The sequence below is a fragment of the Oncorhynchus keta genome, chromosome 34, assembly GCF_023373465.1.
Source record: "Oncorhynchus keta strain PuntledgeMale-10-30-2019 chromosome 34, Oket_V2, whole genome shotgun sequence".
NCBI lineage: Eukaryota > Metazoa > Chordata > Actinopteri > Salmoniformes > Salmonidae > Oncorhynchus > Oncorhynchus keta.
The window spans coordinates 19,470,569-19,488,972 of record NC_068454.1 but is presented as its reverse complement, the minus strand read 5'-3'; the positions used below and the strand labels follow the sequence as shown (position 1 = coordinate 19,488,972).

Below are 18,404 nucleotides of genomic sequence, written 5' to 3'. Positions count from 1 at the left end.
TTTATGCCTAAATATCACGGTCTCAAGGCATATGAACTAACAGATTATAGATTAAACAACACAATTATCACAACACATAGGTTTTAATATGGCATTTATTTTCTGGTTTGGCCAGTGATTTTTTGGGGGGTGGGGGGTGATTCTCTATCTGTCTGTCTCACTTTCCCTCTCTGTCCTTCTCTGTCCCCTCTTCTCTCCCTCTCTTTGTCATTATGTTTGTATGCCAGGGTGAACTCTTAGTGTTGGGTTAATCTGTCAGTGTAAATGGAGAGGGTTTAGCCTGTATTTGTTCTAGCATTACTACAGAGAGACTCTATAGTTGTATTTACCATGCTTTAAGGGGATGTTGGATTATATATAGCAGAGTGCCCCAACTGACTGCCCTGGGGCCCATTTTGGCATGCATGTGTTTTTATTTGGCCCCAGACCAATATTTAAAAATTTGTTTTTTTATGTGTCATTGTTGGACAAAAACAACTGTAAAAAATAAATCAGCTCCAGCTGATTTTAGTTGTGAAATCTGTTCCCAAGTATTTCCATACATAATATCTCTAAAAACATAATGCATAACATAATCTCTAAAAACACATGCATATATATATAATCCAACATCCCCTTAAAGCATGGTAAGATGTGAGATGTGATTGTTTACAATGTAAGCAAGGTTTGAAATTATTGTGTTTAAGTCAAATATTAGATATGTTTGGGCTTCTTGCGGTCAATTTGCAGTCTATAAATGATTTGTAATTATGTTCTGGCCCCCCGACCATCTACTCAAGAAAACAATCAGCCGCAGCTGAATCTAGTTGATGATCCCTGATCTTTAACATTGAGGAGAGTAAGAGCACATTAAGATGTAACAATGGGAGAGGACAGTTATGTGATGACCCAATAGATGAATGGAGATGTGATAGGCTGATAAAGATGATATTAAAAGAGCTGATCCTCCTGTGACATCCCTCTCTCAAATAGGGGTCATTGGGTTAATGTTTCTCTCCACTCTGTCTCTCTCTCTCTATTGCTCTCTCTTTTTCTAACCTTCTGTGTTTTTCTCTCACCCCTCTCTTTTTCTCCCCCTCTCTCCTCTCCTGTTTGGCATACATGAATTAAAGGAAGGGGATGAGGGTGTGGAGGCTAGATCAGTGAACCTTGACAAACAGTTTCCTAGACACACCCACGCACACACTGGTTTACCACACAACCTGCAGCCCTGGGGGGGGGCATGTCATGCAAAATAGTGTCCCCCTGCCAAAAAATGTGTCCACTGTGTCACAATGGGATTCACTAACCTATTAGCATACATTGCTATATCAATGGTGTCATGACCTAATGTGAAATTTGAGATCAGCCAATCTTAATTCCTGGTATGTATACAAAGCTGTTTAAACAAGTTTTTTGTTTAGCTAATAAAATGAAAACATCACTTTGACATGCTAATCTTGGTGGGTCAAACTCAAAAAAATGTATCCATGCCAGCAATGCCACAACACTATACAATACATTAATTGCATCATAACGGTGACAAGCGGTGCCCACAAACTGTTAGGGCCTTCATAAAGATGTCCCAACAACAGAGCATTATTTTCAGCACCATGGAGTGTGATGACCCTCCCAGTCTGTCTGCAGTATTCTTTTACTTTGCTCTTGTTTTCCTTATTAGGATGTTGGTGGGCGGAGCCGGGAGGGTCGTCAGCAAAATGGGACACACCTGGGCCTGGGTGTGTCCCGTGATAAATACACCTCTTCCCCATTCATTGAGGAGACTCTCTCCATGCAGACACACTGTTTGAGTTTGGTTGTTGCATTTTTTTGTGTCAGTTTTGTTTGTTTGCACCTTTCAACACCCCTCATTATCACATCTGTGCACGCAACCACTCGCTTAAACTACTGATTACATACGCCATTGTTTATTCTATATAGGTCACTTCAGTTATTAAATCTTTTTTTGTTATTCCTTATCAACAGAAGTCAGAAATAACATTATAAATATTCACTTACCTTTGATGATCAGAATGCACTCCCAGGAATCCCAGTTCCACAATAAATGTTTGTTTTGTTCGATAATGTCCATCATTGATGTCCAAATACCTCCTCTTTGTTCGCGCATTTAGTACAGTAATCCAAATTCATGACGCGCGATCACTAGGAGCAGACGAAAAGTCAATAATTCCATTACAGTCCGTAGAAACATGTCAAATGATGTATAGAATCAATCTTTAGGATGTTTTTAACATAAATCTTCAATAATAATTCCTTTGTCTTCAGAAATGCAATGGAACTCAAGCTAACTCTCACGTGAACGTGTGTGGCCAGCTCGTGGCTCTCTGGCAGACCTCTGACTCATTCCCCTCTCTTTCGCCCCCACTTCACAGTGGAAGCATCAAACAAGGTTCTAAAGGCCGTTGACATCTAGTGGAAGCCTTGGAAAGTGCAATATGACCAATATCCCACTGTATCGTCGATAGGCAATGAGTTGAAATCCCACAAACCTCAGATTTCCCACTTCCTGGTTGGATTTTTTCTCAGGTTTTATGAGTTCTGTTATACTCACAGACATCATTCAAACAGTTTTAATAATATGCATATATTAGCAACTAGGCCTGAGTAGCAGACAGTTTACTCTGGGCACCTTATTCATCCAAGCTACTCAATACTGCCCCCAGACATAAGAAGTTAATGTGGTAATCAGAAGGGAATTGCAAACGGTACGTTACCTCATTAGCCCTCCTCAGAACTTTAAACGGCTCCACAAACCACGGGCTCAGCTTCCGGCAGGACAGGCGGAGCGGCAGGTTCCGGGTGGAGAGCCAGACCCGGTCGCCTTGTGAGAAAACAGGTACCTCACTGCTGTGGCTGTCGGCCTGTACCTTGTGCCGACGCACGGCCCACTGGAGACGAGTGTGCGCAGCAATACAGGTCTCCTTAGCGCAACAAAACCACTCGTCCACCACAAGGGCCTCGGCCTGGCTCGGATGCCAAGGTGCCAGGGCCGGCTGATACCGCAACATGCACTGGAAAGGAGTGCTGTTAGTGGAGGAGTGGTGGAGAGAAATCTGTGCGTACTCAGGTAGAAAACTGCCCACTCCTGACAGTAACACCTCAAGAACCTGCCCACTTCCTGATTGACCCTCTCCACCTGCCCATTAGCTTGAGGACAGTACCCGGAGGTGAGACTGACCATGACCCCCAGGCATTCCATAAACGCTTTCCATACGCGTGAGGTGAACTGAGGGCCACGGTCTGACACAATGTCCTCCGGGATCCCATAGTGCGTAAAAGACGGGATCCCGTAGTGCGGGAAGACGTGCGTAAAAAGAGCCTCTGCGGTTTGCATGGCAGATGGGAGCCCAGGCAGAGGAAAGAGGCGACAAGCTTTGGAAAACTGGTCCACAACGACGATAACAGGTGTGTTCCCCTGAGAGGGGGGAAGTTCACCATGAGGTGAGAACAGGGTCGTTGTGGAACCAGCAGGGAAGGAGCTTTCCATAAGGGAGGTGTCTGGGTGTCTTTGACTGGACACAGATGGAGCAAGAAGAGAAGAAATCTGGGCACCCTTAGCCAAAGTGGGCCACCAGTACTTCTCAGTCAGGAAGGTGATGGTACAGTTTATCCCAGGATGACCCGACAGATGCCATGTGCCTCCAGGCTGTCCGTGCGCAGGGGCCTGCTGTATGTCGGCGTCCACATCCCACACCACTGGCGCGATGATACGGAACGGAGAGATGATGGGGGTCTCCTCTCCCTGCCTCTCCTCTGCGTCATAGAGGCGAGACAGGGCGTACGCCTTCAGGTTCTTTGAGCCTGGCCTATAGGAAAGCGCATATTGGAACCTGGCCAAGAATAGAGCCCACCTGGCCTGTCTCGGTTTTAGACTCTTCGCTGCCCTGATGTACTCCAGGTTGCATTGGTCCGTCCACACCAGGAAAGGGTGTTTTGGACCTCTCCAGCCATTGCCTCCACACCTTCAGAGCCTTCTTCACCTCCAAGACTTCCCAGTCCCCTACGTCATAGTTCCTCTGGACAGGGCTCAGCTGCTTGGAGTAGAAGGCGCAGGGCCACAGCTTTGGAGGGGTTCCTGTGAGCTGGAACAGCACTGCCCCAACTCCTACTTCAGAGGCATCCACCTCGACGATGAAGGGGAGTGGGATGTGCCAGCATGGGAGCAGTGGTGAAGTGTGCCTTCAGTGTCTCGAATGCCCTCTCTGCCTTCGCCTTCTAACGAAGCCGATGAGGACCTCCTCTCAATGGGGAGGTAAGATGCACGACCACCATGCTGAAGCCCCGGATGAACCTCCAGAAATTGTTGGCGAACCCCAGGAGTCGCTCGACTGCTTTCTTAGAATTTGGGATGGGCCATGACCTGACTGCGCTGATGCGTTGCTCCTCCATCTCCACTCCCTCCATGGATATGAGGTAGCCCAAAAAGGACACGGACCACTGGAAAAACAAACATTTCTCTTGTTTAATGGAACTACCTATCCCGAATTCGGGAGAATTGTCATCAACTACACTAGCATAGCGCAACGGTCAAAAGATATTACTAGAAATATTCATATTCATGAAATCACAAGTGAAATATAGTGAAACACAGCTTAGCCTTTTGTTAATCACCCTGTCATCGATGACAAGATAGATTTCTTCAGCCTCCTGAGGTTGAAGAGGCGCTGTTGCGCCTTCTTCACCACGCTGTCTGTGTGGGTGGACCATTTCAGTTTGTCTGTGATGTGTACGCCGAGGAACTTAACTTTCCACCTTCTCCACTACTGTCCCGTCGATGTGGATAGGGGGGGTACTCCCTCTGCTGTTTCCTGAAGTCCGCAATCATCTCCTTTGTTTTGCTGACGTTGAGTGTGAGGTTATTTTCCTGACACCACACTCCGAAGGGCCCTCACCTCCCCCCTGTAGGCCGTATTGTCGTTGTTGGTAATCAAGCCTACCACTGCAAACTTGATGATTGAGTTGGAGGCGTGCATGGCCACGCAGTCATGGGTGAACAGGGAGTACAGGAGAGGGCTGAGAACGCACCCTTGTGGGGCCCCAGTGTTGAGGATCAGCCGGGTGGAGATGTTGTTTCCTACCCTCACCACCTGGGGGCAGCCCGTCAGAAAGTCCAGGACCCAGTTGCACAGAGCGGAGTCGAGACCCAGGATCTCAAGCTTAATGACGAGTTTGGAGGGTACTATGGTGTTAAATGCTGAGCTGTAATCGATGAACAGCATTCTTACATAGGGTGGGTTAGGGCAGTGTGCAGTGTGATTGCGATTGCGTTGTCTGTGGACCTATTGGGGTGGAAAGCAAATTGGAGTGGGTCTAGGGTTTCAGGTAGAGTGGAGGTGATATGATCCTTGACTAGTCTCTCAAAGCACTTCATGATGACGGAAGTGAGTGCTATGGGGCGATAGTCATTTGGGAACAGCAGACTGGGATAGGGATTGATTGAATATGTCCATAAACACACCAGCCAGCTGGTCTGCGCATGCGCTGAGGACGCGGCTAGGGATGCCATCTGGGCCGACTGCCTTGTGAGGGTTAACACGTTTAAATGTTGTACTCACATTGGCTGCGGTGAAGGAGAGCCCGCAGGTTTTGGTAGTGGGCCATGCTGGTTGCACTGTATTGTCCTCAAAGCGAGCAAAGAAGTTGTTTAGTTTGTCTGGGAGCAAGACATCTTGGTCCACGACGGGGCTGGTTTTCTTTTTGTAATCCGTGATTGACTGTAGACCCTGCCACATTCCTCTCGTGTCTGAGCCGTTGAATTGCGACTCTACTTTGTCTCTATACTGACGCTTAGCTTGTTTGATTGCTTTGCGGAGGGAATAGCTACACTGTTTGTATCAGTGTTTCCAGTCGCCTTGCCCTGATTAAAAGCAGTGGTTCGCGCTTTCAGTTTTGAGCGAATGCTGCCATCAATCCACGGTTTGTGGTTGGGGTAGGTTATAATGGTAGCCGTAGGTACAACATCACCGATGCACTTGCTAATAAACTCACTCACCGAATCAGCGTATACATCAATGTTGTTTTTCAACGTTATCCGGAACATATCCCAGTCCACGTGATCGAAACAATCTTGAAGTGTGGAATCAGATGGGTCGGCCCAGCGTTGAACAGACCTGAACAAGGGCGTTTCCTGTTTTAGTTTCAGTCTATATGCTGGGAGCAACAAAATGGAGTCGTGGTCAGATTTGCCGAAAGGAGGGCGAGGAAGGCTTTGTATGCATCGCGGAAGTTAGAGTAACAATGGTCCAGAATTTTGCCAGCCCGGGTCGCGAATTCAATATGCTGATCAAATTTAGGGAGCCTTGTTTTCAGATTAGCCTTGTTAAAATCCCCAGCTACAATAAATGCAGCCTCAGGATATCTGGTTTCCAGTTTCCAGAGTCCAATGAAGTTCTTTCAGGGCCGCCGAGGTGTCTGCTTGGGGGGGATATACACGACTGTGATTATAATCGAAGAGAATTCTCTTGGTAGATAATGCTGTCGGCATTTGATTGTAAGGAATTCTAGGTCAGGTGAACAAAAGGACTTGAGTTCCTGTATGTTGTTATGATCTCACCACGACTCGTTAATCATTAGGCATACACCTCCGCCCTTCTTCTTACCAGAGAGATTTGTTTCTGTCATGCAATGCGTCACGAATCAAGGTGGCTGTACCGACTCTGATAAGGTATCCTAAGTGAGCCATGTTTCCGTGAAACAGAGAATGTTACAATCTCTGATGTCTCTCTGGAAGGCAACCATTGCTCGGATTTCGTCTACCTTGTTGTCAAGAGACTGGACATTGGCGAGTAGTATACTCGGGAGCGGTGGGTGATGTGCAGCTTTATAACCCACCATAGAGGGTTATATATAAAGCTGCTTTTTCTCTCTCCCCCTATTTCTCTCCCTCTCTCTCCCAGTGTAATTTCCTAATGGCATGTCAGGTGGTGTGTCCATCTGGCAAGGGATGACGTTTTAGGGGTGTCGTGTGGGTTAGTGTTTGCTAATTGTGTGTGTGCTGACACAAGAAGAGGGGCTGCGGTATTCAAATTCACAGACACACACACTCTGTTCCCAGTTCCTTACCTGACAGACATTGAGAGAACAAAGCTCCATGCAGCAGGCACAGAAAGAGTGAGTAAGGGAGAAAATGAACAGAGAAATACATAGCTGAATAATCGACAGAGAAATGCTCTCTTCAGCAGACAGGTATTTTAATCAGTGTCTCACTGTGCTCTTTCCTCCTCAGGCACATTTATTATAAACTGTATCCTGAGCTGGGAGACGAGATTTGACTCTAATTTGCAATGATAGGCCTGAATAACATCAGCCGTGTGCGTGTGTCATCCCTACCTGGTCATTATGAGCAGTCTGACTGTGTACTGTCAATGTCATCCTATGTGGATCAGTGGGGAGCTGAAAGCCTGTCACAGTAACACAGAACTCCAGGAAACCAAAGGCCGCTTTTAATGGGATGATGGATGGGATGTTTGCAATAAACCTCAAAGGATTTAGTCAGTGTGTCTCCAATCTGTCTGGCTTGTATGTACAAGGGACAGAGACTGGAATCACACCAGAATGTCTACCAGTGTGTGTTTGTCACTTGGGCTTGTCTCTCACATACCATCCCTTCCACAGAGTATTTCTGTCCTTTTCTATCTTATCTTATCTATCAGTCAGAGATGATCAACCTTATGCTAAGTTTTAATATATTTTAATCTCTCCTCTCTCCTGCTGTCCTCCTCTCTCTCTTTTCTTTCTTTCTTTCTTTCTTTCTTTCTTTCTTTCTTTCTTTCTTTCTTTCTTTCTTTCTTTCTTTCTTTCTTTCTTTCTTTCTTTCTTTCTTTCTTTCTTTCATCTCTCTCCCCCCCTCTCTCAGGATGATAACTGGGGGGAGACCACCACGGCGGTGACCGGCACCTCAGACCTCAGTCTATCCCAGGAGGAGGTGGTTGGTCTGTGGAAGGTACCGGACGACGGCCAGAGGCAGGGCTTTCGGCTCTACACTCCCCTGATTCTGGGCATCTGTGTGGGGCTAGTGGTCCTGGCCACCCCCCTGGCCTTCCTGGTCCTCCCGGCAGTGTTGTGGCCAGCCAGGCTGCAGGCCTGTGGCTCTGCCTGTGAGGGCCTCTTCCTCTCTGTGTCCTGTAAACTCCTCATTCTCCTGCTTGCTGTATGGGCTATCTTCCTGCGCCAGGCCAGTGCCAGCCTGCCCAGAGTGTGTGTGTATCGAGCCCTCCTGGCCACGCTCACGCTGCTGCTCACACTCTCCTACTGGCTGTTCTATGGGGTCCGCATCCTCGACTCACAGGTGTGTATGCTTCATAATTGTGTGTGTGTGTGTGTGTGTGTGTGTGTGTGTGTGTGTGTGTGTGTGTGTGTGTGTGTGTGTGTGTGTGTGTGTGTGTGTGTGTGTGTGTGTGTGTGTGTGTGTGTGTGTGTGTGTGTGTGTGTGTTGATCCTGTGTTATTCTCCAGGATGAGGACTACCAAGGTATCGTCCAGTTTGCTGTGTCTCTGGTGGACTCTCTGCTGTTTGTCCACTACCTGGCCATCGTGCTGCTGGAGATCAGACAGATCCAGCCCTGCTACAGCCTGTGTGTTATACGCTCCACTGATGGGGAGACAAGCTGCTACAACCTGGGACAGCTCAGGTAATACACACAACAATCTCTTGCTAAAATGTTGCTGCTGACCGTAGTGACGTCATTCTTCTACCAGCAATATGAAGATGAAGATCACTTTATTCACATTAAGGTCAGACCAAAATGTTCATTCTGCTTGAACTCAGTCTGTATACAACAAGGAGGGAACTGAATGGTGTGGCCCAGATGAATTGAGAAACCATGTTGTGTCCACTGATGCCAGTAAACAAAAGCCAGTCAGCTGATCACTCAGATAGCAGAAATGTTTACAGAAAATCAGACTATTAGAGAATGCCTTTAGAATGCCCCCACCCCAACGCACACACCCACACCCGACTGCCCTGTTGAACTGTGGGTAATTGGAGACTCGTGTTCAGGGGGAAGCGTAGCAGTAATTTAGTTACTAAATCACCCAGAATGCTCCAGTCCAGTCCTTTTGCTCTAGGGTGCTATTCTGGTAATTAGGTGGGCTGGGCCTGAGAAAGAGGGGCTATGATGCAGTATGATGAACTTACCTTCCAGATACTGATCTACAGTCGGAACTGTTCAGGCTAGGATTTATGGCTAGTAAACTGATCGTAGATCTGTGCCTTAGGAGAACTTCAACCCAGAGCTGTCTCTCTTATCAAAAGCATATGGTTTAAAGGCCCAGCGCAATCAAAAACATGATTTTTCTGTATTTATGTACAGGAGCAGTTAAAAGTTTGGACACACCTACTCATTTTTTACAATTTTCTGCATTGTAGAATAATAGTAAAGACATCAAAACTATGAAATAACATATATGTATATTCTCTATTTTATACCATCTATTGCGTCTTGCCTATGCCGCTCTGTCATTGCTCATCCATATATTCATATGTACACTACTGTTCAAAAGTTTAGGGTCACTTATAAATGTCCTTTCCTTGTTTTTGAAAGAAAATCATTTTTTTTGCCCATTTAAAATAACATCAAATTCAAAAGGACAGATTTCCACCAGTCTAATGTCTTTTACTTGTATTTCTTGGCCCAAGCAAGTCTCTTCTTATTGGTGTCCTTTAGTAGTGGTTTCTTTGCAGCAATTTGAACATGAAGGCCTCTCACTTAGTCTCCTCTGAACTGTTGATGTTGAGATGTGTCTGTTACTTGATGTCTGTGAAGCATTTATTTGGGCTGCAATTTCTGAGGCTGGTAACTCTAATGAACTTATCCTCTGCCACTGAGGTAACTCTGGGTCTTCCTTTCCTGCGATCATCATGAGAGCCAGTTTCATCACAGTGCTTAATGGTTTTTACGATTGCACTTGAAGAAACTTTAAATGAAACTTTACATTTTCCAGATTGACTGACCATCATGCCTTAAAGTAATGATGGACTGTTGTTTCTCTTTGCTTATTTGAGCTGTTCTTGCCATAATATGGACTTAGTCTTTTACCAAATAGGGCTTCTGTGTACCACCCTTACCTTGTCACAGCGCAATTGATTGGCTGAAATGCATTAAGAAGAAAATAAGTTCCACAAATTAACTTTTAACAAGGCACACCTGTTAATTTAAATGCATTCCAGGTGACTTCTCATGAAGCTGGTTGAGAGAATGCCAAGTGTGAAAAGTTGTCATTAAGGCGAAGGATAGCTACTTTGAAGAATCTCAAATATAAAATACATTTTGATTTGTTTAACACTTTCTTGGTTACGACATGATTCCATATGTGTTATTTCATCGTTTTGATGTCTTCACTATTATTCTACAATGTAGAAAATAGTAAAAAATAAAGGTAAACCCTGGAATGAGTAGGTGTCCAAACTTTTGACTGGTACTGTGTATTTCCACACTATGGGCAGGAAAATCACTATTCGAATGGTATCATACATTTTTGTTGGATATTAAAAAAGCAGATGGAGTGAGCGACCCCAAGGAAACTCTGCTCCAACCAAGACTAGCTAACTTGTAGCAGCCACAACGTTATTTATCATCCCATATAACAGTGTCTGTCTTGACAAGAGTGGCCTAGAGAAGCTTTTAAGCTAAGCTAGCCAACTATAGCTAACCAGGCTAATTGAGGCCACATGCTAAGCTTCTCCCCAACCCCATTCAGATAAAACAGCCTACCTGTTGGTTGCTCATTGTAGCCTACTCCTTCTCATTTCGCTAACTTTTAATTCTGTGATTTTATTCCATCTTGCATTGCATTAGTGAACTCTCACTACACATTGAGCCTCTCTGACGCTTTGATTGGCCAACATAAACAAAAAGCTACAGACATGAAGGCTACTGGAGCACTGTGCACTTTGTTTTATTAAATTAATCATTTGAAATGTCATTGTATATTCTTGTATGTAACAATGTCACATGGATATTTACATTTCATTTAGTAAAGGCGTTTTCATTGTTAAGGTAGGCCTGTAATTTGTTATGCTCGCAACAATTAATACTCACACAAGTATTGGAATACTAACGTCCATTCAGATATTTCAATAACCGTGCTGATCCCTTGCAGAAAGGTTAGCTAAGTGAACGTAGACTTGACATTGATACAGTATATGCATGGTTCTGTCTCTCTATGCTGCCTCACCTCTAGCCTCTCTGTCTGATACTGACTGATCTCCTGTAGAAAGGCCTGAGGCTGGAGGACAGTTTAAAGCAGGGAACGCTGTATAACGTGGCCCTGGTCTGCAGTAGTCTGGTCTGGGGGAGTAGTGTAGATATGAGGCATGCTGCTCAGTAAGAGCTATTTTATCAGGTGAATCAAATCAGCAGGGACAATAATGGACTTCATTTCCGACCTTCTTTTATAATACATCCATCTGTTTCCTCTACCTCCTACTACTTTATGGCCTTTTTTCTTACCCTATCTCTCTCTCCCATCGTTCTCTCCCTCCCTCTTCCCCTCTCTCTCTCCCATCGTTATCTCCCTCCCTCTGCCCCTCTCTCTCTCCCATCGTTCTCTCCCTCCCTCTGCCCGTCTCTCTCTCCCATCGTTCTCTCCCTCCCTCTGCCCCTCTCTCTCTCCCATCGTTATCTCCCTCCCTCTGCCCCTCTCTCTCTCCCATCGTTCTCTCCCTCCCTCTGCCCCTCTCTCTCTCCCATCGTTCTCTCCCTCCCTCTGCCCCTCTCTCTCTCCCATCGTTCTCTCCCTCCCTCTGCCCCTCTCGCTCTCCCTCCCTCTGCCCCTCTCTCTCTCCCATCGTTCTCTCCCTCCCTCTGCCCCTGTCTCTCTCCCATCGTTCTCTCCCTCCCTCTGCCCCTCTCTCTCTCCCATCGTTCTCTCCCTCCTTCTGCCCCTCTCGCTCTCCCTCCCTCTGCCCCTCTCTCTCTCCCATCGTTCTCTCCCTCCCTCTGCCCCTCTCTCTCTCCCATCGTTCTCTCCCTCCCTCTGCCCCTCTCTCTCTCCCATCGTTCTCTACCTCCCTCTGCCCCTCTCTCTCTCCCATCGTTCTCTCCCTCCCTCTGCCCCTCTCTCTCTCCCATCGTTCTCTCCCTCCCTCTGCCCCTCTCTCTCTCCCATCATTCTCTCCCTCCCTCTGCCCCTCTCGCTCTCCCATCGTTCTCTCCCTCCCTCTGCCCCTCTCTCTCCCATCGTTCTCTCCCTCCCTCTGCCCCTCTCTCTCCCATCGTTCTCTCCCTCCCTCTGCCCCTCTCTCTCCCATCGTTCTCTCCCTCCCTCCCCCTCTCGCTCTCCCTCTCTTGCCCCTCTTTTGCTTTTTTTTCTCTCTCTCCCTCTGTCTCTGTCTGTGTCAGTATTCAGAGGGCAGCTCTGTCTCTGCTAGAGTTCTACTACAGAGACTTTCCTCTTCATAACCCCGCCCTTCTCTCCGCCTCCAAGCACCGTGCCGCCAAGCACCTGGCTGGCCTCAAGGTCTACTCCGTGGATGGTTAGTATAGCTACAGATTCAGTGGTTCTTCAATGGTTACATTGGATTTGTCTCCCTGTACGTGTCGTCCACCTTCCAATCATCTCTTTTCCTCTTTGTAACTGCATCATAAAGTGAAACTCTTTCTCGCTCTCTCGTCTCTCCATCTGTCAGCTGTCTATCCACCATATTTGTCCATGTTTGTGCTTCGTTGTGATGCTGTCTCTCCGTATACCTTCCCATGCCACCCTAAGCAACATTTAAAGCTAAACTGAGAGCTTACCTTTTGGACAATGACAGTAAGTAAAGCTGGGTAATAATCTCTTCTGTGTGTCCTCACACTTTTTACAAGTTTACTTTACTAACCTAGTGTACATTACTAACCTCATTCATCACTTCCCTTCCCTCACCCACAATGTTTGCACTGCTTCGACACCTTCACACACAAATACATACCAATCTAACCCCCCCTTTCATTCACCAGATATTCTACACAGGCACCGACTGCCGACGGAGTACTTGGGCCTTCCCAACTCAGTGCAGATTTTATGGGTTTTCTCTATGGAGTTTGGTAGAGGAGTATGCTGGTACGGTTCCTCACAGAACCCTCCCACCCTCCCCTTGTCAAAGTATGAAATGGGAGGGAGGGAGGGCTTCAGAGGTTTGGCATTTCTGCCTTTCAATAATTCATCACAGTAGCTTTCAGCCTTACACATGCGTGCGCACACACACACACACACACACAGGCACGCACACACACACGCACGCATGCACGCACACACACACACACACACACACACAAACACAAACAACACACACAACACACACACACACACACACACACACACACACACACACACACACACACACACACACACACACACACACACACACACACACACACACACACACACACACACACACACACACACACACACATACATACAGTACACACCTTGGTGTTAATGATTCATTGCTTAATCTCTCCTGACCTGTATCTGCCGGGATTACTGTACTGAACTCCCCTCATATCCACATATCCCTCGTGAATATGGACCAGATTCCACTACTCCATATTCATATTTACATTTAAGTCATTTAGCAGACCCCCCAGGAAGTATAACTTATGCTTTTACTACTTCTGGGTTAGTTATTGGTATTCACCATAGAAAGATGTGAATATGATCAAACTGGTATTGTCTTTTATTTGATGAATATTTACTCGCCTGGTAGCCAGATGTTAGTTTCAACTTTGGCTAAATCTGTTGTCATTTGGCAGATGGCTAAACCACATAGTCAGCTGTAACTACCAGACTGAATATTTCTCATCAGATTTTTAGATTTAGAATCCTCACTGAGATCTGTGTTTTCCCCGGGTTGCTGTTGATATGCTGATTGGGCCACAGTGACCTTCCCATCATGCCTCTGTGATTCCTGTTCATAGGCCCAGGGAACCCGGCGGAGCCGGCAGAGGGGTCGGGGGGACTGGCGGTGGGGGGCAAGTCTCGGACCATGATCTCTGCAGCAGCCAGGCACAAAAACACATCTCATAACGAGCTATACTACGAAGAGGCAGACTATGACAGACGGGTCTGCAAACGCAGAGCCAGGTGAGTGAGTGAGAGAGAGAAAGAACACTCTTGAGTGAATAGGAAGGTGAATATTTGGGTTAAAAAGAAATAAATTAGTGAAGAAGGAAGGATGAATGATACATAGGTGCAGTGCCTTCAGAAAGTATTCATACCCCTAGACTTATTCCACATTTTGTTGTTACCTGAATTCAAAATTAATTCAATATATTTTCTCACCTATCTTCACAATACCCATAACAATAAGGTGAAAGCATGTTTTTAGGAATCTTAGCAAATGTATTGAATACGAAAACAGCAATATCTCATTTAGGTAAGTACAAATGTAAAAAAAAAAGATTAAATAAGTATTTACACCCCTGAGTCAATACATGTTAGAATCACATTTGGCAGTGATTACAGTTGTGAGTCTTTCTGGCTAAGATTTTAAGAGCTTTGAACACCTGGATTGTACAATATTTGCACATGATTTTTTTATTTTATTCTTCTAGCTCTGTCAAGTTGGTTGATCATTATTAGACACACATGTTCAAGTCTTGCCATACATTTTCAAGACGATTTAAGTAAAAATTGTAACTAGGCCAGTCAGGAACATTCAATGTCGTTTTGGTAAGCCACTTGGTAAGCCACTATGTATATTTGGCCCTGCATTTTAGGTTATTGTCCTGCTGAAAGGTGAATTTGTCTCCCAGTGTCTGTTGGAAATTCTCTAGGATTTTGTCTGTGCTTAGCTCTATTCTGTTTATTTTTATCCTAAAAAACTCCCTATGACAAGCATACCCATAACATGATGCAGCCACAACCATGCTTGAAGATATAAAGAGTGGCTCTCTGTAACCTGTTCTGTTGGATTTTCCCCAAACAACGCTTTGTATTTAGGACATAAAGTTTTTTGCAGTTTTACTTTAGTACTTGTAGCAAACAGGATGCATTTTTATTCTGTACACCCTTCCTTCTTTTCACTCTGTCATTTAGGTTAGAATTGAGGAGTTACTACAATGTTGTTGATCCGTCCTCAGTTTTCTCCTATCACAGCTATTAAACTCTGTACAGTATCTGTTTTAAAGTCACCATTGGCTTCATGGTGAAATCCCAGAGCAGTTTCCTTCCTCTCCGGCAACTGAGTTAGGAAGGACGCCTGTATCTTTGTAGTGACTGGGTGTATTGATACACCATCTAAAGTGTAATTAATAACTTCAACATGCTCAAAGGGATATTAAATGTCTGCTTTTTTTGCTTGTTATTTTACTTTTACCCATCTACCAATAGGTGCCCTCTTTGTGAGGCATTGGAAAATCTCCCTGGTCTTTGTGGTTGAATTTCACTCCTCGACTGACAGACCTTACAATTATCTGTATGTGTTGGGTACAGAGATGAGGTAGTCACTCAAAACTTATTGCACACAGTAAGTCCATGCAACTTATTATGTGACTTATTTAGGCTTTCCATAACAAATGGGTTGAATATTTGATTCAAGATATTTCAGCTTTTCATTTAATTCATTTGTTAAAGAAATTCTAAAAACATAATTCCACTTTGACATTATGGATATTGTCTGTTGGCCAGTGACAAAAAAAAATCTCAATTTAATCAATTATACATTTGGTCTGTAAGACAATAAAATGTGAAAAAGTCAAGGGCTGTGTATTCTTTCTGTAGGCACTGTATGATGCTTAATGCAAGGATTTAAAATATAGATCAGGATGTACATAAATGGACTTAAGAATAGATACAGTAGGGTACATTGTCTTGTGTTTTTCTAACTTGTATGTAAGGATGTAAGAACAGATGTCAGAACAATATACAGTAGTATACTGAATGTTGTGTGTACATTGCTGTAATAGATGTTTTATTGCCACACACAAGATAGGTACAGAGAAATGCCTTGTTTTACAGGGTCAGGCCAAGTATTACGGCTCCCATAGAGCAAATGAAAGTAAGTGCCTTCCTCAAGGTCACATCGACAGATTTTTCACTTTGTCGGCTCGGATATTCGAACCATCGACCTTTCGGTTACTGGCCCAACGTTAGGATAGTAACTTTAGGGTGTAAGAAAATATGAATGTACAGTATACTGAATGTTGTGTCTATGTGTACATTACTTTAATGTTAGGCTAGTGGTGGCTGTAGAGGAGGCCTTCATGCATGTGAGGAGGATGCATCAGGAGGAGCAGAAAGTGTCCCCCGGGGATGTGATGGATGTACGGGAGGCCGCCTCGGCCATCTTCCCCTCCATGGCCCGCTCCCTGCAGAAATACCTCCGAACCACCAGGAGGCAGCACTGCCACAGCATGGACAGCATCCAGAGACACCTGGCCTTCTGCCTCACACACAACATGAGCCCCAAGGTAAGCAAGAATGAACCCATTAGCCCTACTCTAGTGCCAAGTCAGTCCCCGTACCCTAACACAATACTCTTTATTATGTCCTTACGATAGTGTCAGCAATTCTGAAATGTGTTGTGTATTTCCGTGTCTGTCTCTGTCTCTCTGTCTGTCTGTCTGTCTGTCTGTCTGTCTGTCTGTCTGTCTGTCTGTCTGTCTGTCTGTCTGTCTGTCTGTCTGTCTGTCTGTGTGTGTGTTCAGGCATTCCTGGAGGCCTACCTGTCCCCTGGTCCTACACTGCAGTACGGTCAAGAGCGCTGGATGGCCGATCAGTGGACTTTGGTCAGCGAGGCTGCGGTCACCAGCGGTCTAAAGGAGGGCATGGTCTTCTCCCTTAGGTGTCTAGACTTCAGCCTAGTGGTCACGGTCAAGTCCATCCCCTACATTCGAATGACCGAGGAGTACGTTGACCCCAAGTCACACAAGTTTACCCTGTGTCTCCAATCTGAAACATCAGTCTAACAGACACGGAAAACTGTGGCTATTCTAGAATTACAGTATCTTACCATTTTGGTATGTTTTTTGTGTTATGTTTCTTAAAGCCTTTTCTACTTTGATATGCTCTTATTGTGGTATTTTGTCTCTTAAATTATTTAAATGACTGTTTTTTCTAAAGATTGTTTTGGCTGCTTTGCAATTTTTTTTTTTTTTATTGTATGTGTTTTTATGAACAGATGCACATGGGATATTGCAAGAGGAAGTGTTAGCATAGTTAATAAACCCTATGGATCCCCAGCATATAGCTCCTTTCCAGTGAAGATGAGAGAGATAGTAAGAGATGGGCAATATGCTCTGATTTCTATTGTCCTAAGGCAAACTGGAACACTGAATTATGTCAAGGTTTTTTCTATGCACTGTAGATGATCCCTGCAACATTTTTGTTCTCTGTGTGTGTGTGTGTGTGTGTGTGTGTGTGTGTGTGTGTGTGTGTGTGTGTGTGTGTGTGTGTGTGTGTGTGTGTGGGGTGGTTTTTGTGTGTGTGTGTGTGTGTGTGTGTGTGTGTGTGTGTGTGTGTGTGTGTGTGTGTGTGTGTGTGTGTGTGTGTGTGAGTGAGTGGTGGTGAGTGAGTGAGTGAGTGGTGAGTGGTGAGTGAGTGGTGGTGAGTGAGTGAGTGAGTGAGTGAGTGAGTGAGTGAGTGAGTGAGTGAGTGAGTGAGTGAGTGAGTGCGTGTGTGTGTACAAGCTGCATCTACACACAATCTGGCTCTACATGTACCTGTCTCTGGATCCTCCCTAGGGTTGCTATAGCAACAGTGAGTATTTTCATATCGTCTGCCCTACTAATATGAATGAAATACTACCTAATCACCAACAGTTCAGGTTCAGTTGTCTCAAAGTAAAGACTGCTTGTCTTTACCGCCAATGGGTTCTACATGTGTTTGTATTTATTTAAACGTGTGGGTTATTTCCATTTAATTGATAAGTGTCTTACTTGTCTGACTGCCCACAGTTATGTTCAGTCATTGTACTACCCAGGATTCCTAGACATATCTGTAAGAGGTTGTCAGAATCTGTTGTACTCAAACCCAAAGCGGGCTATTGCTAGATACTGTCCTCTAACCATAAACTCACAGTTGAGAAAACAAACAGGGTGGGAGGGAGAGAGAGCATTTATACAGACATATTCTATACTTTTGGCATGTAATGAGAAGACATATGCAATAGATTTGTGTCTTATCTCCAGATGAAATAAATCTATTATTACATTTCTACAGAACCTAACCCTTAAAGCTAAGTGAAACAGGTTGAGGCTCAAGTTTTTCCATCTTCAGATATAAGAGAAAACAAGTAGCTGTGGTAATGTATTTTGTCCCAGACATGACTGACTGATCTGATACCACTAATCAATATCCCATTTTTTATTGGTCACATACACATATTTAGAAGATGTTATAGCGGGTGTCGTGAAATGCTTGTCTATCTCCAGGACTGCATGCACATATGTACATGTCCTGGAACTGATTCCAATAGGCCCAGGT

General features: G+C 45.0%; 1 protein-coding gene across 2 annotated transcripts in view; it reads left to right on the top strand.

Annotated features, from left to right (window-relative positions):
* Positions 1-17,161, top strand: part of LOC118366796 (vang-like protein 1) — a 47,248-nt gene extending 30,087 nt beyond the window's left edge. For both annotated transcript variants that reach the window (XM_035749478.1, XM_052493365.1), the window contains exons 5-10: positions 7,856-8,287; positions 8,454-8,629; positions 12,341-12,474; positions 13,898-14,063; positions 16,156-16,390; positions 16,628-17,161. In XM_035749478.1, the coding sequence (XP_035605371.1) occupies positions 7,856-8,287; positions 8,454-8,629; positions 12,341-12,474; positions 13,898-14,063; positions 16,156-16,390; positions 16,628-16,888 (1,404 nt within the window). In that variant the 3' untranslated portion in view covers positions 16,889-17,161. The remainder of the gene's footprint in view (positions 1-7,855; positions 8,288-8,453; positions 8,630-12,340; positions 12,475-13,897; positions 14,064-16,155; positions 16,391-16,627) is intronic.
* Positions 17,162-18,404: the final 1,243 nt, after the last annotated feature.